We start from the raw sequence: 23,252 nt of genomic DNA, 5'->3' as shown, positions 1-23,252 counted from the left end.
GGTCGTTTTGGCTCGGCTACATTCTCGAAGCGGCCCTTTCTGCCGGGGGGAGGCGGAGGGTGAGCGGAGTGGCATCGTGATGGCGGTGGTCGGGAGGATTTAAGTAAACGGCGGCGGAGCAACACGACACTTATTCAGGCTTGTCCCTGGCCGATTTGGGGCCCCTATTGTTCAAGCCGGTGAGGGCTGCAGGCGGGCCCGCCGCGTGGGGCTGTAAGGAGCCGGCGGACCAGGCCCTGTGGCGGCCGCAGAAGCAGCCTCCGACCCTAGGTTGCAGCACAGACCTCCGTGGGGCGTAGCGCCGTCTCGGACCAGGGCAGCCCTAGGGAGGCCGGGCCGGGCGCACACACGCAGGTAGGCAGAGGCTCGCCACGGCTCCTTTCCCTCTCCCTGGTCCGGAGCTGAGCGGTGCCTGTCTCTTTCGAAGATGGATGGGGAGGTGACTGGCGTTGAGAAGAAGGGGTTGGATGCTCAACGTGGGGTTGGACTCCCGGGCTCGCCCGCTGTTTTCCGAAGAGGGAGGGAGCTGTGAGAGCTGAGGTGGGCAGCTGGGGTTGAACCTCTTTTGCCGGTTCCTACGGGGGGGAGCCTGTGACGAACCGGCTGGGAGGCAGGAGTGCGGCCTTCGCTCTTCTCTGGCCATGGGGGGGCGCTGGAAGAAGCGAGCATGGAGGACAGCGGCCACCTTGGCAATACTGCCAGGGAGCCTTGGCCAGGAGCGGCGCCTGTGCGGGTCGCGCCACCAGCAGAGGCCGTCTCCGGGGGGAGGAGGTAAACCCGCGGGAAATAGGTAGGTAGGCAGGCAGCCAGCCAGCCAGCCCTGGCCTGGGCTCTACCCGGGAGCGTTTTGGTCACGGGAGAGCGCGGTGCGGATGGTCGGGGAGGATCGTCGCAGGGCAGGGAGTGGGCGACAAAGAGAGAGTTTCGTGGCTGCTAAAGATGTTTCCTGGGGCCCAGGGAATGCCGGACCCGGAGGCGGCAGGGTGTTCGCACTCTGGGCGCGGGAGGGCAGATAGCGCTGAGCTTGGCCTCGTTGGGCAACAGAGGCCGATCCGCGAGGAACCACCAAGCTGCCCGGCTCGCCGCCGCGGGGGCCCTAGCCTCGCCTCGCGGCCTCTCTGGGGCTACAGAGCTCTTTCCTATCACTTTTCTTCCGTCATCGCCTTTGTTTGCTAGCTGGAGTGGCCCTGGTGTCTGAGATGGTGCCTGAGCGCAGGGCTTTTTCCACCCCGGAACAAGGCGGCCCCCGGCCTCCATCATGAGCTGTAGGTCGGGCTGTATTAGAGGAGAGCACCTCAAGGCAGGCAACCTGGGCAGGCGAGCCCCTAATCGATTTCAGATCTTAGAGCATTAATATCCATAATTTTTATGTATGTGTTTGGGGAGGCTGTTTACTTTAAAAGTTAGATTTGGCTGTTCTTAAGACAGTACTATGGCATACCAAAAGCTATTTTTCCATTTAAAAGATATCAAATGTCATAGATACTCCCTTTTAGTGACAGGACAGGTTATTTTCAGTATCTTTCAGTCGCAGCCATCCAATATTTCAAACTATGTAAACATTTTCCTTTACTGCCTTAGGTAATTTGGGAAAAATCTTCAGTAGTTGCATTGAACAGTTAACAAGTCACCTGGAAAACAGAGTACCAAGAAGTATATTCTTGACATCTGCCTTCTAACCTAACCTGAGTGGACTTCTATTTATCTTTTAAACTTCTTAATATTTACAATGAATGGACACAGTGATGAAGACGTTGTAAGAAACAGTAGTGGACAGTCAAGGTAAGCACTTTCAGTCCTTGGCTAGGTATTTTCCTGTATTTTGTTTATTAGAACTGGTTTATGTTTCAACTTTGTGCCAAAGCTTCCTGGTGAGCAAGTAGACCATTATTTAGGAGGACCGGCCGTGGTTTTTTACAGATGCTTAATCTGCTTGTTAGAATCAGTTAGCGTCATTTAATAACTGTAACAATTGTGTCTATACCTTACATAATACAGTTTTAATACTAATTAAGCTCCATCACCATCCATTACTCTTTATCCTCAAAAGTTATCTGCAGTGTCAAAAGCTGAAATAATCCATTTCAGATAGAAATGTTGAAGTAAAACTTGCAAGGTATGCATGCATAATATGTGCTGTACAATCCCCAAACTAGGCTACCTCTAAAGTTGGAACAGTGGACTGTTAATTCTAGTGAAGCTTCCTTTTTTTGTTGAGTTGTCAAAGCAGTATAACGGAAAGTGTTAACTTCATGTTTGTTTTCCAAAGTGAAAGTGGAGTTTTCCCAGATGTTTTCTTAATTAAAAAACAAAAGTCTACCCCTTCTAATGTTGATTGTTGGTGTTTTAGGATGTGTAGATGGTTCACTTGGTTGGAAAAGTCTGGTTAGAACTTCCCTGCTGCGAGATGAGGATACCAGAGAACTCGTAGGGGAGGAATTAAATTCTTATTCTAGAACACTGCTGAGTTCACAGCCTGTTGAACCTGTTAGTTGATTCCGTCAGTCAGAGGTCATAAAGAAAACCGAGTTCTGTGGGCTTTATGAAAACGGACAGTGGGGTGGAGGGGATAGATGTAAATTATTGCCCCAAGTGAAGAAATCCAAGAACAATGTAATGGCCAGCTGATCATTCAGCACATGCTGGTCGTTAAGCTTGCATGTAGCATAGTGAGTAATGGGATGGAAAGAAGGGGAAAGAGAGAAGTGATTAGGTGATATTAGGTGCAAATTTCTAGGAAACCTATGGGCAATAAAACTCGGGAAACCTTAACAACTCTTGGGGTGGTTTTTTGTTTGTGTTTTTTTTTTTTTTTTTTTTTTTATGTCAAGCTTCCATGTTATACCTAGAAATATTCTCGAAAGTCAGTAAACTTTGGATCTTGTGAATAATTTGTAAGGTTTTTGTTGTTGTTGTTAGATTTCTGCTTCGAGTAAAGATGGTACTTGTCTAGTTAGCAAATAAATTTTGGATTTCTTCTAGTAAGTGGCAAAATACTCCTGATTACTTATATTTTGAAAACCCCAAACAAATATTCCTGAATACTTATGTTAAAAAAAAATAAAAAAAAAAAAAAACCAAAAAAACAACCCACCACCAACAAAACAGAACAAAAAACCAACCAAACCCAAAACAAGCCTTGTCAGTTGAGTAGAGGAACATGGACAAAATAAAGCAATGTGAACAAAGCTAGTCTTCTGAACTTTCAGAGAGTTGTAAATAAGACCTCCAATAAACATTAACTTCTTGGGGACAACTCTGATAGCTTTTTACTTATGAAGATTTTTATTACTTGCAATGAGCCACCTAGCTAAAGATAATATAGGAATAATACTGTGTATCAAATTATGACCGCTTGTAAATACCAGTATATCAAAGTTATTCAAAAGCTATAGCAATTCTCATAAGACTAAACCAACTAAATATCAAAAAAGCATCCAGAAAACTTTATAATACGTAAATATCAGGAAGACGCAAATTACTTAAAACCTGATAGTTACCTGTGAAGTGAGACTTTGTTCTGCATCTTTAAATGTGCTGCTGAGCACATTTTAAAGCTTTTTAAAATGTTAAACGTTTTTTTCCCTTAGGCTTGTATTGGTCACTAACCCTGTAGCCTAATTCACAGACCGATCTCAGAAAACACATTTGCACGCTTGTCATTTGCTATCAGGAAAGTCTGGTTTTGTAAATGAAGGGTGAAGACTTCCAAAATTAAAGAATTGAGCCTTTTTTCAGTCCAGCCTATTTTCATTATTAAAATAATTATTGTGAAAGGTGTTTGATGCTTATGGGGTACCTTAGTATGACTTGCATACCTGTTGTGGTTTGATGTTAGAATCATAGAATCATTTCAGCTGGAAGAGACCTTTAAGATCATTGAGTCCAGCCTTTGTCCCAGCCCTATCAACCACTAGACCATTTCCCTAACTGCAACATCCACCCGTCTCTGAAACCCCTCCAGGGACGGTGACTCCAGCGCTTCCCTGGGCAGCCTCTTCCAATGCCTGACAACCCTTTCAGGAAAGAAATTCCTCCGGGAGAACAGACCGACCCCCACCTCACTACAACTTCCTTTCGGGTAGTTGTAGAGAGCGAGAAGGTCTTCCCCTGAGCCCTCTTTTCTCCAGGCTAAACAGCCCCAGATCCTTCAACCATTCCTCATGAGACATGCTCCAAATCCTTTCCTGGCTTGGTAGCCCACCTCTGGATCCTCTCCAGCACCTCCATGTCCTTCTTGTAGAAAGGGGCCCAAAATTGACACGGTATTTGAGGTGCGGCCTCACCAGAGCCGAGTACAGGGGAATGATCGCCTCCCTACTCGTGCTGACAACACTATTCCTGATACAGGCCAGGATGCTATTGGCCTTCTTGGCCACCTGGGCACACTGCTGGCTCATGTTCAGCCAGCTGTCAATCAACACTCCCAGGTCCCTCTCTGCCTGGCAGCTTTCCAGCCACTGCTCCCCAAGCCTGTAGCGCTGCTGGGGGTTGTTGTGGCCCAAGTGCAGGACCCGGCATTTGGCTTTGTTGAAACTCATGGAATTGACCTTGGCCCAGCCATCCAGCCTATCTAGATGTCTCTGTAAAGCTTTCCCTACCCCCAAGCAGATTGACATTCCACCCAGCTTGGTGACATCTGCAAGCTTACTGAGGGTGCAGTTGATCCCCTCATCCAGATCATTAATAAAGATTTTAAACAGGAGCGGCCTCAGTATTGAGCCCAGGGGGACACCACCTGTGACCAGCCGCCAATTGGATTTAACTCCATTGACCACGGCTCTTTGGACCTGACCATCTAACCAGTTTTTCACCCAGGAAAGTGTATGCCCATCCAAGCCAAGAACGGCTAATTTCTCTAAGAGAATGCTGTGGGAAACAGTGTCAAATGCCTTACTAAAGTCAAGGTAGACAACATCCACAGCCTTTCCTTCATCCAACAAGCGGGTCACCCTGTCGTAGAAGGAGATCAGGTTTGTTAAGCAGGACCTGCCCTTGATAAACCCATGCTGACTGGGCCTGATCACCGGGTTGTCCTGCATGTGCTGCATAATAGAACTTAGGATGATCTGCTCCATCAGCTTCCCGGGCACTGAAGTCAAACTGACAGGCCTGTCATTTCCCAGATCATCCTTCCGTCCCTTCTTATATATGGGTGTTCTATTGACCGACTTCCAATCAGACGGGACCTCCCCAGTCAGCCAGGAGTGCAGATAAATGATGGACGGGGCTTGGCGAGCACCCTTACCAGTTCCCTCAGCACTCTAGGATGTACCCCATCCGGCCCCGGAGATTTGCGTGCATCAATGTGGAGCAGCAGGTCACTGACCATCTCCTCCTGAATTGTAGGGAGGACGTTTTTCTCCTCGCCCCTGTCTCTTGGCTTGGGAGGGCTGACTTTCCCCAGTGGAAATGCTCCTATTGCTAAAGACTGAGGCAAAGAAGGCATTAAGCATCTCAGCCTTATCCTCCTCTTGTATTACCAAATTTTCTTCTGGATCTAATAGGGGATGGAGGCTCTCCCTGGTCTTTCTTTTATTGCTAATGTATTGATAGAAACTTTTCTTATTCCCCTTTACCTCTAAAGCCAGTTTGACTTCTAGCTGGGCTTTTGACCTTCTAATTATCTCCCTACATAACCTAACAACGTTCCTGTACTCATTGTGAGTGGTCTGCCCCTTCTTCCAGAGGCCATAAACTCGCTTTTTTTCCCCTGATTTTAAGCCAAATCTCCCTATTCAGCCAGGCCGATCTTCTTTGCCTCCGATTCGTCTTACGGCATGTGGGCATGGACTGTTCCCGGGCCTTTAAGATTTTCTTCTTAAAAAGTGTTCAGCCTTCTTGGACTCCTATACACTTCAAAACTGACTCCCAAGGGATTCTATCAAGTAACCTCCTAAACAGATCAAAGTCTGCCCTTCAAAAGTCCAAAGTGTCAGGTTTGCTGCCCTGCCTCCTAACATCTCTATGAATAGAGAACTTAATAACTTTTGTTTGTTGGTGTTGTGTTGTCACCCCCCCCCCCCCCCAAGTTTTCCAGAACTCTAAATGATTTTCACTCAAAAGAAAATTCCTCAAGCTAGTTGTGACTGCAGACAGATATCTAACTGTAACCAGGGAAGTGAAGCTGCATTTAGTCTTCAAATTGTCTGGAAATATGAACTCTACAGAATGGAAATAAAATCTGTAACAAAATAGCTACTATTGATGGCAAACTATCATTACTAGGCTTTTAGTGGTCCTGTTCCATTCAGAATGCTAGGAAGAGAAGCAAAACAAGTTGAGAAAGCAATTGAGAATTGCTGCTGGGAAGAAACTGCAGAGAAGTCAGACTTTCAAAAGCAGGTAGAAAAGGAGAGATGTAGGCAGATACAGTGACAAATCTAGGCAGCGGCTTTGGTGATATAGTTGGTAATAGCGACAATGAATCAGCATGTCACTTTACAGATGTAGCAAGGCCATTTTTCCCTCTTTGATGTCTGTGTAAGCTTCCATGGTTGTTGCTCTGGGGTGACAGTCCTGATCACAATTAAATATAGACAGATCTAGGGGAGCCACCATCGCTACTTTGGAAAGTAAAGAGAAGCAGTGTATCGGAGCTGGCTTTACAGAAATACACAGGATACTGCTTTATATTGTTTTAAAGAAACTCTCAATGTGAATTGCAGAAGCTGTGGAAAGCCTGTAGTATTCTCAGCAATAGGAGGACTGGAGAAGGAGATAATTGGAAACCTTAGATTATATACAGTGGACAGCACCGTGGTAAGAAATTGTAGTTGTCCTCTGTTCCCCGTGACTGGCTACGAAGAAGCATTTCTGAAGCATGTGGGAAAGAAATGGCCAATTTGCTATGCTCCTGTGTTCCTTTCCACCGTTGAGTCTCTTCATCTGGCTGGTAGATGACCATAAATCTTTCCATTGCTGCAGGTGCTGAGCCTGAAGTTCTGTTTGGCCACAAGTAGAAGCGAATCCCTTGTATTTTTGTGGTTTAATAACTTGTTGTTGCACTATTTGAACTTTCTTTGGCCATGTTAGCAACCTCTGAAGCTATAAACCTGTGCTAGTGTCAACTATGGTGAAGGTTGTGGTGCCTTTGTGATAAGATTTAAGAAAGAGTAAAATGTTGTGCAGCAGAGCATGTGTGAGAGAGAGGGAGGAATGAGGGGCATAAATGCGAGAGAAACAGCTCTGCAGCCACCAAGGTCAGTGAAGGAGGGGGAGGAGGTGCTCGAGGGACTGGAGCAGAGATTCCCCTACAGCCTGTGGAGAAGACCACTCCAGAGCAGATATCCACCCTGCATCCCATGGAGGGCCCCACGCCAGAGCAGGTCAACGTGTCCTGAAGGAAGCTGCAGCCTGTAGAGAGAGTGCACACTGAAGCAGGCTTCTGGCAGGAACTGTGGCCTTTGGAGAGGAGCTCACGCAGAAGCAGGTTTTCTATCAGGAACTGCAGCCCCTGGGGGACCCATGCTGGAGCAGTCCATTCCTGAAGGTCTGTATACTGTGGAGAAGACCCATGCTGGAGCAGTTCTTGAAGGACTGTCCTGTGGGAGGGACCCCACGTTGGAGCTGGGGAAATGTGTGAGGAGGAAGGAGCAGAAGATGAGCTGTTATGAACTGACTGCAGCCTCCCATTTCACGTTCTCTCCCTCTCCCCCTAGGGGGTGGGGAGAGGAGGTAGAAAGTTGGTAATGAAGGAGTGAAAGTGAGCCTGGGAAGAAGAGAGTAGTGGGAAGGAAGGTGGTTTAGTTTTGTCTTTGTGTCTCACCATCCTACTTTATTTTTAATTCTCAAGAGTTGAATTTGAATTGTCGGCTTAAGTCAGGAAAAGGGAATTGAGTTCATGCTTCAGAACAGATGAGGATGGGAAATAACACTTCTCAGTAGCCTGAACTTAATACTTTTGTTTCCCTTTGCTTTATGTTAGTGGTGATGAATAAGATGAACCTCTTTTATAAAAAACAAAACCAAAAAAACCCACAAAAGAAGAAAAAAGCCCACTCGCATTGTATTTGCCTAAATAACTGTACCTATGAACTTTCAGTTTTAAGAGTTTGGCATTTCGTGTCTGTTACTTCTGCTCATTCTGGAAGGGGCTCTTCATATTCAAATGCATGACCTTCCTCGGACTTCTGGTGAACTGTCATCTCAGATGCTTTTCAAAGACCTTGCAGAAATTAATCTTTTCTGATTTTAATGGGTTAAACTTTTATTTTGCTCAAATTGATATTCTGTTTCCTGTTGGTTTTAAATTGGAAGATTGTTAAGGCAGTTTAATGTAATGAGTGCCCTCTAAATCAGCAGTGATAAATTGCCCTCTCTTGGGTCCTTTATCAACCTAGACCTTATACAGGAGTCTAAATGCTCTAACAGTGCTTTTGCAGCACGGCTTGTGCAGCTTTCTGTCAAATTTCTCTTCTAGTGCCTTGTATAAATTAGCTGACTGTTCCTAGTTGTGTGTTCTGATCAGGGGGACCTTGTTTTAAGAGGCAAGCTAACAAAGCTAAACCTAATACTACTAAAAGAAAAGTATCACTGACAAACATTAAAAGCAAGTGTTCTGTCACAGAGTCACTATTTCTTTTAAGTTTGTCATCTCCCCAAAGCATACTCTGATTTTATTCCATATTTATTGGGGTTTGGAAGATTAAGAGGTGCAAACATGTAACAATTATCTCTCGGTACTCTCAGTAAGCTATCTTACTTTACTTGCAAAATAGTTTGAAAATAAATATTGCTTTTGTGGATCTCTCTTAAATTGCTCTTGTCTATATTGAGAATATCCAGAGACGGCGTCTATAAAATGTAACACGGACTAACTTCTTAGTTGTGTCAAACTTTCATACCAAATCAGATTTGACATATGCTGCTGTAAAAATGCAGCTATTTGACTCAAGGGCTAGGGATGTGTGAAGCTTCTTTACTACATATCATGGCAGATGCTCTCTGTGGACTTTTCATGTATGTTGGCAAACCAATGTAACTATACTTTTTCATGTAGAAATCCCATCTCGAGAGCATGCTATTCATTCTTGGTATCTATTCCTGCATGCCTACTACTGCAGGTTAGCATTGTCAGTTAAATTTGGCATCATTGCAGTGATTTGTTTGCATGGTAGAGAAGTAGTCTCACTTCAACAGGACTGAAGAGGTCGTCATTACTGCTTTATCCATCACTTTTTCTTCTATTTTTCCATGGTCCTGTGATGCTCCTGTAATTGTCTTGTGCAGTCTCACGTGTTCCTGTCTTTGTTTAGTGTTGTTAGTGTTGAGTTTGGTGGTTGATTTTTTTTGTTTGTTTGTTTTGTTTGGGTTTTTTCCAATTGAACCAAGTACAGCATACGTAATGTATGGTTTCTTATTCAAGAATACCTTTTCTCAAATGCAGTTTTTAATTTTACTAGGTTTTATATGTCATTATATAATATATCAACAATATTAAAAATTGCTTGAAGCAGGGAGAGGAAGGCTTATATCGCACATTTTCAAGAGGGACTTACACAAGCAGGAGTTCTGTTTTGGGTAACAGAATTAAGTATTTAAAAGAGCACAAGTTCTCTTCAACAGCAAATACTGAATATTCCATTTCCGTATACATCGTATTAACAGCATCTTTATTCTGTAGCTTAATTTGTCTTGTCCTATTGTTTTGGATGTAGAGTTCTTGCAATTCTAGTCTTGATAGTGTTTATAATTTCTGTTGATGTTTGGTCTCTTCTTGTAAGGACATTCATCAATGAAGAAGGGAGGGGAAAAAAACCCCAAATTACACCACGGGATACAGTTGGTTGGAAGAGGACAGCAATGCAAGAGCGGAATAGAGAGGGGACGTGACAAGGTGGGATAGGGTAAATGAATAAACGCAGGTGAATAGTCAACTGAAAATTAAGTTTTGTACACTGTCTCTTTATCTCATTATACATGAGATATGTATGGCTTTTTTACCAGTCTCTTGAGTGTATTCAGAAAGGGTGAGGAAAAGACAGGAAGGTTTTAATTTAGGCTTTGGTGTCTGAAGATTGCCTCCTACCTTCCAGTTTCAAGCAGGCTTTTTTGAAAGAAGGGGAAAAAGGCTGCTTGTGTTGTGCCCAAGCCCTCTCTTTTAGGCTACTTCAGGTGTCCACAACAGAATGCGTGGTGTCCTCTTTCACCTTCTGGTGAGCGAGTAGACCAGAGATGAACTCTGGAGAGCTGTGGTGGTTTAGCCCTGGCTGGGTGTCAGGTGCCCACCAAGTCGGAATATCACTCCCCCTCCTAAACTGGACAGGAGAGAGAGAGAAATATAATGAGCGGTTTGTCTGTCGAGATAAGGACAGGGAGATCGCTCAGCAGTTAACATCACGGGCAAAACAGACTCAACTTGGGGAGAAAAAGGTTTGATTTATTAAAGGAACAATAACAACAGAGAGATGGGAAAAAAACTCCGAATCTTAAAACACCTCCCCCCACCCCTCCCTCTTCCCAGGACTCTCCTTCCTTCCCCCACAGGGGCGGTGGGGGTTGTGGTCAGTTCGTTACGGATGGACTTTGCCGCTGCTTCTTCTCAGGGGGAGGCCTCCTCACACTTCCCACTGCTACACTGTGGGGTCCCTCCCCACGGGAGACAGTCCCTCACGAACTCCTCCAGCGTGGGTCCTTCCCATGGGATACAGTTCCTCACGAACTGCTCCGGCGTGGGGCCTCCCACGGGGGCAGCTCCTCACACGCTGCCCCAACGGGGGTCATCCACCGGGAGAACAGTCCTTCAGGCGCTGACTGCTCCTGCATGAGTCCCTCACAGGATCACAAGTCCTGACAGCAAACCTGCTCTGGCATGGGCTCCTCTCTCCCCACGGGCTCCCAGGTCCTGCCAGGAGCTTGCTCCAGGGTGAGCTTCCTACGGAGTCACAGCCTCCTTCAGGCATCCACCCGCTCCCCCACGGGGTCCTCCACGGGCTGCGAGTGGATCTCTGCTCCCTGGTGGTCCTCCATGGACTGCAGGGGGACAGCCTGCCTCACCATAGGTCACAGGGGAGTCTTTCTTTCAGGGCCTAAGCTCCCTCCTCCCCCTCCTTCTCCACTGACCTTGGTGTCTGCGGAGATGTTTTCACATTCTCACTCCCTGTTGCTGCTGCAGTCTAGCAACTGCGCAGCAACTTTTTCCCCTTCTCAAATACATTATTCACAGAGGCATTACCTCCATGACTAATTGGCCAGGCCTGGGTCAGCTGTAGGGTCCATCTTAGAAATGACTGGCCTTAATCCTATGAGCTACAGGGAAAGCTTCTGGCAACTCTTTTTGTTTAAAGAAGCCACCCCTGTAGCCCCATCTGCTGCCAAAAAAACCTGGCCCAGCCAAAACCGCTACATTCCACCCCTGGTAGCAGAGGAACGGAATTGCTGTTCCTGAGATGGTATTTATGTAACAGCATTAGGTATCAGGTATTATGACAGTATGCTGAGTCTTTGATTGAAGAAATATTGGAGTTCTAATGTTCCGTGCATCCTAACACTAAAGATACAATACCAGAATCTCAGTAATTAGTAGTGCTAGTTCAAGTGATTAATCTTGTAGAGGTCAGTGGTGCTATTTTGTGTTAATAGGCATTGCTCGTGTCCTGGGTTTGTCTGGGATAGGCTTAATTTTCACCAGATGCCGCAAGGGGGCATGGCCAGGCTGTTTGATACCATGCATGACATCAAGTTTGACAAATTATGGACCCTAGCTGGAAAGCATGAGATAATATTTAAAGCTCTTTAGCTAGAGGAGAAATTGCTTGTATACTATGCCACAGATAATGCAGAGAAAATCAAAGAAGCCCATAAGCAACGGAGGAAAAGTGAGACAAGGATGTTAAAATAGGACTACCTCACAACTATTATCTCCATGAATTTACATTTTAAACACCTTTATTATAGAACTTAGGTTCTGCTTCTTTTAATAAAAGGATGAAAGGAAACAGTTCTGCTATCATGAAAGTGTGTTTGTGTTGTGTTTTGGTAGGGCTGTGTGTTTTCTCTTTCCCCTAATGGAACGATTATTTTAAAAGTCAAATTTTGGTATAGTCTGAAATGCTCTCACTTGTAGCTTGGTTAGAAATAACCATTGCAATCTATCACTGCTAGAAAATGTACGTGTCTTAAACTGTATCTCCTTCCCTTTTCAACATCAAGAAAGATTAAACTGAGTTGGCGAGGAGTATGGCAGTATCAAGACTCAGTTTTGCGGTCGAGCGCTGGATTGAGGCGGACAAGGGGTTCCAGGAGCCAGGGAAAACCGAGGAAGAGCAGTGAGACCTGCCAGGAGCCAGCAGCTCTCCAGAGGGAGGCCGATGTGCTGGGAGGAGGTGCTGAGGCAACCCTGGGGGATTTAAAGGGCCCCAGGGAGTGCCAGTGACCAAGGCCTACAAACAGGGCCTGGTGCGGCAGTTTGCGCAGGCAGGGGGAGCAGGAAGGGCACTGAAGCTCTACCAGCTCGACGAGGGAATGATGGTATCCACCCTGCTCAAAGCCAGGGCTGTGACTTCTGTAAGCTCGACGCCCACCATGGCTGAAGCAGCTGCCCAGACCGAACTGCAGAGAGAACATGCAGCCACCCAGGTAATGGAACGCAGGGTGTGCCCTATTCTCATGCCAGCACAAGGTGGAAGTGGAGAGAGCACACCTGTGGAAGATGTGCCCAGGTGGAAGAACTCCTCTGCTTAGTGGCAGAGCTCCAGGACAAGGTGAGTAGGTTGAGGAGCATCAGGGAGTGTGAGCAAGAGACAGACTATTGGGATGGTACCCTACCCTCCCCGAGACAGGTCAAACAGGGGGAAAAGACACCTGACCTAGGGGATTCCCTCCCCTCCTCTCTTTGCCCAGCTGAACGCAGCGACTCAAGGGACAGAGGGCAGTGTCAGCAAGTTGCTTGCCGGTGCAGCAGATGCGTATTTTCTGCAACTACTCCACCCTCCCAGGTGTCCTTCTCCTTGCAGAACAGGTATGAGGCTCTGCAAGTGGAGCTGAGCTGTGATCAGAATGATGGTTCAGCCAAATTGGAGGTGTTGCCAACATTCAGGCAGCCAGCGCCTGGCATCAAAACCTCTTCCACAAAGCAAAAAAGATGGGTCATTGTCATAGGAGACTCCCTTCTGAAGGGAACAGAAGGGCCGATATGCAGACCTGACCCACTTCTTAGGGAAGTCTGCTGCCTCCTTGGTGTGCGGGTCAAAGATGTGAAGAGAAAACTCCCTGCCCTGGCACAGCCTTTGGATTATTACCCATTATTGATTTTTCAGGTGGGCAGCGATGAAATTGCAACCAGAAGTCTGAGGGCAATCAAGGGAGAATTCAGGGCCTTGGGACGAGTGGTTTGGGGATCAGGAGCACAAGTAGTGTTTTTCTCTATCTCTTTGGTCACAGGGAAAGACAAGGAAAGTAACAGGAAGAGCCAACAAATCAATACCTGGCTCCAAGCCTGGTGTTACTGCCAGAATCTTGGGGTTTTTGATCATAGGGCAATTTACATGGCACCAGGGCTACTTGAAAGACATGGAGTATGCCTGACAGAAAGGCGGGAAAGGATCCTCGGACAAGAGTTAGCAGGGCTCATTGAGAGAACTTTAAACTAGATTTGAAGTGGGAAAGGAGGAAAACCAGGCTTGACAGAGATAAGCCTGGGGGCGACACGCCGGTATCTGAGGGCTGGTCTGCTGACGACATCCTTCGGTCTACCATCTCAGTGGAGGCAGGAGATGGAGATCCCTGCAGCAGCATGGAGGCAAGGGTTAATGTGTTGGAGGCCACAGAAACCCCTGAAAATGGTCACGTAGGGATTAGGACTTCTCCCCCTGAAAAGGTGGCTGGATCAGTAACCCATCTGAAGTGCATCTACACAGCACGGGCAACAAACAGGTGGAGCTGGAAGCCATTGTGCACCAAGGGAAGTATGACATAGTTGCCATTATGGAAACATGGTGGGATTGTTACCAAAAACCAGTTCAGAAGAAACTCTCTAACGCTCAATTTAGTTTTAGAAAGCAGGTGTTATTTTATTCAATGCTGAGTGCATCGGGGATAGCTCCTCCTAATGCATGCACACCGAGAAATGAAAGAACACTCCTTGTATAATTAATAGAAAAATGAACTACCCGCCTCCCCGTTACGCATGCAATATAAGGTGACGTTCAACATGATTTGGATGGAGCGTTGAGGAACATAGTCATATATGTTTAGCATGTAGTCCTTTTTAGCTCATTATCATTTTTAGGAGTGTCAAAGGAGTGTTAACTGTAATATTAATTTCACGGTTAATGAAGCAACGATCTCACTTTGGGCACTGTGGCCTTGCTGAAACTTTTGATATTGTTTGCTCGGTCCTGCAGTCTATAGCCAAAACGTAACTGTTTTACAGCCTTTGAGGCTCCCTCCCTCAGTTGCTTCTCATGCCGATTTCAAAAGCCTCCTGCTCACAGGTGTCTGCACAACAGATAAGTGGGCACTGGCACTTTTTAATACTTTTAACCCTTTGCTTGCAATTTTCTCATTCATCACTCAAAGTCCAAATCATGCTTATATGAAGTATAGTATTAAATGAAGTATAGTATTAAATGGGGGGGGGGGGGGGGTGTCTCTGTAGGAATCCTTGGAAATATAGGAATCTGGTATCATTTCCTCCCTTTGAAGCTTTCAAGAATTCTCTTGGAAGCCTCACCTCCACATCCTTCTATTTTTTTCTAGAATCCTTTTCATACAATTGATTATACAGCACAACATTACAGAGATACACACAAACACCATAGTTACCATTATAACTACTTATAATAAGTCATTTGATCCATTGAGATAGGTCCGGGGACCCAGATGTTATCTCTTCTCACAATTCCTGATATCCCCAAAAGTATCATCCTTTTGTATCTCATGCAAAACTTTAACCTGTTCCCAAATTGTTTACAGATTAGTTACTACCTTTTGAGTCTGGTCTATGTATATGCAGCAACTACTATTTACCATAGCACAGACTCCTCCTTGAGAAACTAGCATCATATGTAGAGCCATTCAGTTTAGAGTTGATACTTTCCAATTTCTGACACTTCTTTTTGTATTGGACTGAACTTCTTTATTTAATAATTTGGAATCCCTTTTCTGTAACTCTTGAAAGGGAGGTCAGATTTTCTATTAACACCCTATTTTCCAAGGCCATTAGGCCTGGTAGCAGGAAGCTTTGAAGTCCCCATCTGAATTCTACTGCTGTCGATGGTCCAGCCCAAGAATCTTCATCTGAATTTTTTATCCCTTTTAATCCTGTCCCAATATTTTGGTTTGATAGGGCTCTTTTTCCATGTAGGGCAAAGAGTCAAAAATCCTGAAGTTACTTGTTTAGTCACTGAGCTTCAGTGCAGATGAGCAGTCCAGTTTCCATCTGAGGTTACCCATACTGAATATCCCGGTGATGGAACGTCCTGTATGCAGTTGAAATTGGAATTTGGTTGCTTGTAACTGTTTAATAGGGACAATATGAAATTCAAGACTGATATATTACTGATCTTGATTGTAGTTGGATGCCTCCAATTTGCCTTGCTAACGTTGTGAAATGGTTTCTTACCCCAATTTATATACCACCCACTTTTCCCAATGTATTTCCAAAAGCCCCCTTATGGCCTAGTCGTTATGCCTGTCAGAAAGGGGGGAAAGGATTCTGGGACAAGAGTTAGCAGGGCTCATTGAGAGAACTTTAAACTAGATTTGAAGTGGGAAAGGAGGAAAACCAAGCTCGACAGAGATAAGCCTGGGGGCGACACGCCGGTATCTGAGGGCTGGTCTGCTGACGACATCCTTCGGTCTACCATCTCAGTGGAGGCAGGAGATGGAGACCCTTGCGGCAGCATGGAGGCAAGGGTTAATGTGTTGGAGGCCACAGAAACCCCTGAAAATGGTCACGTAGGGGTTAGGATGGGTCAAGTGTTTATGGGTAAGAATCAGAGGGAAGGCCAACAAGGCCAATATCATGGTAGGAGTCAGACCACCCAACCAGGATGAGGAAGGTAGATGAAATATTCTGTAGGCAGCCGGGAAAAGTCTCACGGTCGCTAGCCCTTGTTCTCGTGGGGAACTTCAACTTACCGGATGTCTGCTGGAAATACAACACAGCAGAGAGGAAAGGGTCCAAGAGGTTCCTGGAGTGTGTGGAAGATAACTTCCTCATGCAGCTAGTGAGGTAGCCAACGAGGGAAGGCGCCTTGCTGGACCTGTTGTTTGTGAACAGAGAAGTGCTGAAGACGACGGGAGACAAGCCCACCCTGTAGTGCAACAAGTCTCAACTTTATTTGCAAAGATACAGCTCTTTTATAGATACAATAATCAGGCTCATACATATTGCAAAAGCTAAGCTCATCATTGGTTCCCAATTACGTACGACCCCCCCCCCCATTTCAACATGCTTCGGATGCTTGTGGCTGCTCAGCCCAAACCAGGCTCCTGATTTTCTCATCCTGTTATCATACCACTCTCTTGCTCTCACGGCCTTGAGCAGGAGTCCAGTAGCTTATCGCTTAGTGCTCACTGCCTAACCAGCTGTATTCTATCATGTCCTCTTTTCTCTAGCCAAGTCTCCACAAAACTCCCCACAGAGAAGGACTTGGTTGGAGGCTGTCTCGGGCATAGTGATGATGATGAAATAATTGAGTTCTTGATTCTCAGAGAAGCAAGGAGGGGGGTCAGCAGAACTGCTATGCTATACTCCCAGAGGGCAGGCTTTGTCAAACAACTTCCTAAACAGGTCAAAGTCCCTTGGGAGGCAGTCCTGAAGGGCAAAGGAGTCCAGGAAGGCTGGACGTTCTTCAGGAAGGAAATCTTAAAAGCGCAGGATCAAGCTGTCCCCGTGTGCAGAAAGATGAGCCGGTGGGGCAGAAGACTGTCCTGTCTGAACAGGGAGCTTCTGCTGGAGCTCAGGGGAAAAAAGAGAGCTTATGACCTTTGAAAGAAGGGACAGGCAACTCTTGAAGACTACAAGGACGTTGTGAGGTTATGCAGAAAGAAAATTAGATGGACCAAAGCCCAACTAGGACTTAAACTGGCCACTGCTATAAGAGACAATAGAAAATGTTTCTAAAAATGCATTAGCAACAAAAGGAGGGCTACGGAGAATCTTCATCCTTTAATGGATGCAGGGGGAAGCATAGTGACCAAGGATGAGGAAAAGGTTGAGGTACTTAATGCCTTCTTCGCCTCAGTCTTCAACAGTAAGACCACTTGTTCTCCAGGTACACAGCCCCCTGAGCTGGAAGACAGGGACGGGGAGCAGAATGAAGCCTCCTTAGTCCATAGAGAAATGGTACGCGACCTGATGCTGCTGCACTTTAACACACATGAGTCTATGTGGGCCGGATGGTAATGGGGGAGGGGCTGCAATAGTGGCCCCTGTAAGAAGTTGCTCAAACTTCTCCCCCGTCCCATCTAAGTCGGACCCACCTCTGGGGCTGAGCCAATTGGGTGCCTCTGCAATCAATTTTTGAGGAGAAGAAACCGGAAGAAGAGGGGTTGGAGGTCGTGGAAGGAGTGGGATAAGAGAGAAGCAACCATGCAGACCCCAAGGTCCATCGATGGGCCAAGGCCAATTGTCTGACGTTTAAGTGCCTGGTCCTGCGCTTGGGCCACAACAACCACAGGCAACGCTACGGGCTTGGGGAAGAGTGGCTGGAAAGCTGCCTAGGGGAAAAGGACTTGGGAGTGTTGGTTGACAGCACCTGAACATGAACCAGCAGTGTGCCCAGGTGGCCAAGAACGCCAATGGCATCCTGACTTGTATCAGAAATAGGGTGTCCAGCAGGACCGTGGAAATGATTATGCCCCTATACTCAGTGCTGATGAGGCCACACCTTGAGTGTTGTGTTCAGTTTTGGGAACCTCACTACAGGAAAGGCACTGAGATTCTGGAGCGTGTCCAGAGAAGGGCAACACAGCTGGTGAAGGGTTGTATTGGTTTTTGGCTGGGCCAGGTTTTTTTGGCAGCAGATGGGGCTACAGGGGTGGCTTCTTTAAACAAAAAGAGTTGCCAGAAGCTTTCCCTGTAGCTCATAGGATTAAGGCCAGTCATTTCTAAGATGGACCCTACAGCTGACCCAGGCCTGGCCAATTAGTCATGGAGGTAATGCCTCTGTGAATAATGTATTTGAGAAGGGGAAAAAGTTGCTGCGCAGTTGCTAGACTGCAGCAGCAACAGGGAGTGAGAATGTGAAAACATCTCCGCAGACACCAAGGTCAGTGGAGAAGGAGGGGGAGGAGGGAGCTTAGGCCCTGAAAGAAAGACTCCCCTGTGACCTATGGTGAGGCAGGCTGTCCCCCTGCAGTCCATGGAGGACCACCAGGGAGCAGAGATCCACTCGCAGCCCGTGGAGGACCCCGTGGGGGAGCGGGTGGATGCCTGAAGGAGGCTGTGACTCCGTAGGAAGCTCACCCTGGAGCAAGCTCCTGGCAGGACCTGGGAGCCCGTGGGGAGAGAGGAGCCCATGCCAGAGCAGGTTTGCTGTCAGGACTTGTGATCCTGTGAGGGACTCATGCAGGAGCAGTCAGCGCCTGAAGGACTGTTCTCCCGGTGGATGACCCCCGTTGGGGCAGCGTGTGAGGAGCTGCCCCCGTGGGAGGCCCCACGCCGGAGCAGTTCGTGAGGAACTGTATCCCATGGGAAGGACCCACGCTGGAGGAGTTCGTGAGGGACTGTCTCCCGTGGGGAGGGACCCCACAGTGTAGCAGTGGGAAGTGTGAGGAGGCCTCCCCCTGAGAAGAAGCAGCGGCAAAGTCCATCCGTAACGAACTGACCGCGACCCCCACCCCCCCATCCCATGTGCCACTGTGGGGGGGAGGAAGGAGAGTCCCGGGAAGAACGAGGGCTTTGGGAGGAGGTGTTTTTAAGATTCGTTTTTATTTCTCATCTCTCTGTTGTTATTGTTCCTTTAATAAATCAAACCTTTTTCTCCCCATGTTGAGTCTGTTTTGCCCGTGACACTAATTGCTGTGCGATCTCTCCGTCCTTAACTCACAAACCACTCGTTATCTCTCTCTCTCTCTCTCTCTCTCTCTCTCTCTCTCCTGTCCAGTTTAGGAGGGGGAGTGATTTTTATGACTTGGTGGACACCTGGCTAAACCACCACAAGGGTCTAGAGAACAAGTCTTATGAGGAGCGACGGAGGGAACTGCAGCTGTTTAGTCTGGAGAAGTGGAGGCTGAGGGGAGACATGATCACTCTCTAGGAGGTTGTAGCGAGGTGGGGGTCGGTCGCTTCTCTCAAAGAAAGAAAGAAAGGGAAAAAGGTATTAGATTGTATAGCATTTTAAGCACTTGATGTCTGTCATGATGCAATGTGGAATGTGTGTGCATGTATTAAAATTGAAAACAACAACAACAAAAAAACCTCTTTTCATTTGAAATATATTTTGTTAGTTTTCCTTAATTCTGTATTGATTTGCACCGTTTGGACTTTGGTTTCAGGACAACAGCCTTTAAGAAATACTGCTTTGTTCAGTTGTGGGGTCTGTAAGTTGGTAGAATGTTTCTTAAAAGCTGAATCCGTTCCTTTTACAGACTACACTGACACCACTAGCAGTGTGCTGTGTTGAGGGAAGGTTGGAGAGGGCAAAATAAGTTATTCTCATGGAGCATCACTCACCAGCATGCAAATATATCGTTTGAGGACCGAGACTGTGTTTTCAAGGTGCTTGGCTTCAGCTCACACTGTTGCTGTGTACCATTTTTCAAATTGTGTGAAAACTGATGAAATTCAGAGTAAATGTAAAAGGATTTAAAGTGAAATTTTGAAGTTGTTTCTTCCTTAGATCCCCCTCTATTTGCAAGGAGATGTTAGATGTAACTTTTTTTTTTTTTTTTTTTTTAACACGTGTATGTGTGTATGTACCTTTTCTTAAATAATTCCAGTCTTCCTCCTAGGGTTACCATCTGAATTACTAGGGTTTTATCTGAATTATTGCTCATGTGGTAGAAGGTCATAAGTAGTCCCATGACAGGGATTGGAGATTTATGTTAGTTTTTAATAACTAAGAGTTGCTTCGTGTGTTTGTATTAGGGTGAAAGGAAGGCTGCTCTCCATTACTATTTTTTTTACCCTTTAGTGCGCCAGCAGTTTTGCGTCTGCAGTAAAAATTGGGGAGGTTGGGGGAGGACAGTTCTGTTTTTCTTTCATGAATACATTAGCTAAAATACCGAAGCAAAAAAATTGGCTACAATTAAGTCCTGAGGCAGGGTGAATCTGAGCCCTGCTTGGGTCACGTTGAGAAGTAATGACTGTTAAATTTTGACTAGGTCAGCACTAGACAAGTGAAACAAATAAAAAGACAACCAAGTACATATATATCCCAGTGAAGTTACATCTGCAGAAGTAAAGTACTAGCAAGGGATGGTCTCTGGTGGTGAATTGACATGGTTTAGCAAACTGCTAGTAGCTGTGCTGAAAAGAAGTTGAAATAAAAAACTATTGCTATGGTAGCTTGCTACAGTAGTTTTTGTAGGGGTCAAGCTCCTGTAATAATTCACATAACCAACTCTTCCTTCACTGACGATGGGTCTGTGTTTGCATGAACCTGGATTTTTGTTCCCAAGGCCTAGTGCCTGACAGAGGTGAAGAGTGTTGAGAACCTCTGCCTTTTCAGCACTGTTGGTAACTAATTCACCTCTCCTGTTTAACAGTGGGCCAATATTTTCCTTCTGTTTCTGCTTGTTGTTTATGTACCTGAAGAACCCTTTCTTGTATTTTTTGACATCTCTGGCCAGTTTCAATTCGAGCTGAGCTTTTGCTTTTGTAACTGCATCTCTGCATGCCCTGGCAGTGCCCTTGTAGCTCCCAACAGGTGTCCATCTGCTTTTCCAACTCTGGTATGCTTCTCTCTTGATTTTGAGCAGATTCAGAAGCTTACAGTTCAGCCAAGGGAGTCTCTTGCTTCGCCTACTTCCCTTAACTTTAAAGGGGATGAACTGTTTTTGTGCTTCAAGGAGAGCGTTCTTGGAAAAACTCCCAGCACTCACTAGCTCCATTATTCTCCATGGAAGCTTCCCATGGAATCCCTCCCAATTGCTCTGAGCGAGCTGAAATTTGCTCTTCTAAAATCTAAAACCTTTGTCTTAGTACTAACCTTCAGTGTCCTCAGCAGGATCTCAAACTCCACAATATTGTGATCACTGTAGCCAAGGCTATCCCTAACCAAGATATTACAAAGCAGGTTTTCTTGGTTTGTGAGTAGCAAGTCGAGCAATGCCTCATTCCCGGTTGGTGCATCTAACATTTGTATGAAGAATGGTGTTCCCCAGGGCTCAGTGTTGGGGCTTGTTCTATTTAATATCTTTATCAATGATCTGGATGAGGGGATTGAGTGCACCCTCAGTAAGTTCTCAGATCACACGAAGCTGGGTGGGAGCGTAGATAGGGTTGAGGGCAGGAAGGCTCTTCAGAGGGACATAGACAGCATGGATCAATGGGCTGAGACCCAATTGTATGAGGTTTAACAAGGCCAAGTGCTAGGTCCTGCACTTGGGCCATGACAACCCCATGCAACGCTACAGACTTGGGGATGAGTGGCTGGAAAGCTGTGCAGTGGAAAAGGACCTGGGGATGTTAATCGACAGCTGACTGAACACGAGCCAGCAGTGGTGCCCAGGTGACCACGAAGGCCAATGGCATCCTGGCTTGTATCAGAAATAGGGTGGCCAGAGGGACCAGGGCAGCAATTATGGCCCCCCGTGCTCAGCACTGGGTGAGGCCACACCTCGAATACTGTGTTCAGTGTTGGGCTTCTCACTCCAAGAAAGATATTGAGGTGCTGGAGCATGTCCAGAGACGGGCAACAAAGCTGGGGAAGGGCCTAGAGAACAGGTCTGATGAGGAGCGGCTGAGGGAACTGGAGTTGTTTTAGTTAGGAGGTTTAGTTTAGGAGGCTGAGGGGAGACATGATCGCTCTCTACAACTACCTGAAAGGAGGTTGTAGTAAGGTGGGGGTTGGTCTCTTCTCCCAAGTAACAAGTGATAGGACAAGAGGAAACGGCCGCAAAGGTCTTGTCCAACCAAAATGATTCTATGATCCTATGATGGATGACATGTGAGCTGCTGTATTCTTCCACCGAACGTCTAGGTAGTTGAAGTCGCCCATAAAGAACCAGGTTCTGTTGACCTGAAGCGTGCTTAAGTCACCCAAATATTGCTTCGGTGGCCTTATCCTCTTAGCGTGGAGGTTGATAGCAGATGCCTACTTTAAGATCCCCGTCGGAGATGATGACTCTGATCCCGACGCGGAGGCATTTGATCGGACTTCCACAATTGTCGCAATTGACTTCTATACATTCAAGGTTCTCCTTAACTTAGAGCCAACTCCTCCTCTTCTCTTCCCGTCTTTACGAAGCAGCCTATTAGCCATCCATCGCGATCCTCCAGTGATATGAGTTGTCCCACCATGTTTCCGTTATACCTGTGATATCATATGATTTCCAGGAGCTGTAGCATCAGGTGGAAGATTTGCAAGAAACCGACAGTAGGCTCCGTAGTGTTGGAGGAGCAGAGATGGAGACTGATAGCTGGTTCCAAAATCATGTACCTGTATCAGACACCACTGAAAAAGAAACACCTTAGACCCTGGTGACCCGAAAGAGCAGGGCTCTGCTTCGTTGCCCACCATCCAGTGTCCCTACCAAAAATAAATGTGAGTCATTAACAATATGTTGTGGTTTTGCCCAGCCAGCAATGAAGCACCATGCCAGTCTCTTGCTCACTGCCCCCCCCATCCACCCCCACCCTCGTTAGGACGGCCGGAGGCCCCAGCGAAATGGGATGAAAAAAAGATAACCAAGGATCGAGACAAGGGCAGGGAGGGCTGACTGCCAATTACGGTTCCGGGCAAAACAGACTCTACTACTCGACTTAGAGAGGAAAGTAAGGAAAGTTTATTCTACTACCTACAAGAAACAGAACAGAACAAAAAGCAAAAAGAGAGTAGGATGATGAGAAAAAAACTGAAACCAGCACTTTAAGATCTCCCTGCCCCATCCCTCCTTTCTTCCCAGGCTCAGCTCACTGCTCCTGATATCTCTTCTTATACCTCCTTCTCCCTCAACGGCACGGGGGGGGGTAGGGAATGGGGGATGTGGTCAGTCTCTCACAGATGGTCTCTGCCGCTTCTTTCTTCTCAGAGGAGGATGAGTCCTCGCATTCTTCCCCTGCTCCAATATGGGGTCCCTCACACTGGACACAGTCCTTAATGAACTTCTCTGGTGTAGGTTCTTCCCAGCAGCTATGG

The 23,252-nt window shown here is 46.5% G+C and overlaps 1 protein-coding gene across 2 annotated transcripts in view; it reads left to right on the top strand.

Annotated features, from left to right (window-relative positions):
• The window catches only part of LOC133628462 (chromodomain-helicase-DNA-binding protein 1-like), a 35,797-nt gene that overhangs the window by 155 nt on the left and 12,390 nt on the right, over positions 1–23,252 (top strand). Inside the window, exons 1-2 of one of the 2 annotated variants that reach the window (XR_009820708.1) lie at positions 42–354; positions 1,582–1,782. Coding sequence is in view for 1 of the 2 variants with exons in the window: in XM_062016636.1 (XP_061872620.1) it covers positions 1,730–1,782 (53 nt within the window). In the remaining variant the exon portion in view is untranslated. Of the gene's footprint in view, positions 1–41; positions 355–1,581; positions 1,783–23,252 lie in introns of those variants that run through there. The other variant, XM_062016636.1, reaches the window with a different exon arrangement.

Source organism: Colius striatus, chromosome W (genome assembly GCF_028858725.1).
Source record: "Colius striatus isolate bColStr4 chromosome W, bColStr4.1.hap1, whole genome shotgun sequence".
NCBI classification, from domain to species: Eukaryota; Metazoa; Chordata; class Aves; order Coliiformes; family Coliidae; genus Colius; species Colius striatus.
Note: the sequence above shows the minus strand (reverse complement) of the source record. Positions and strands in the feature narration are given on the sequence as shown.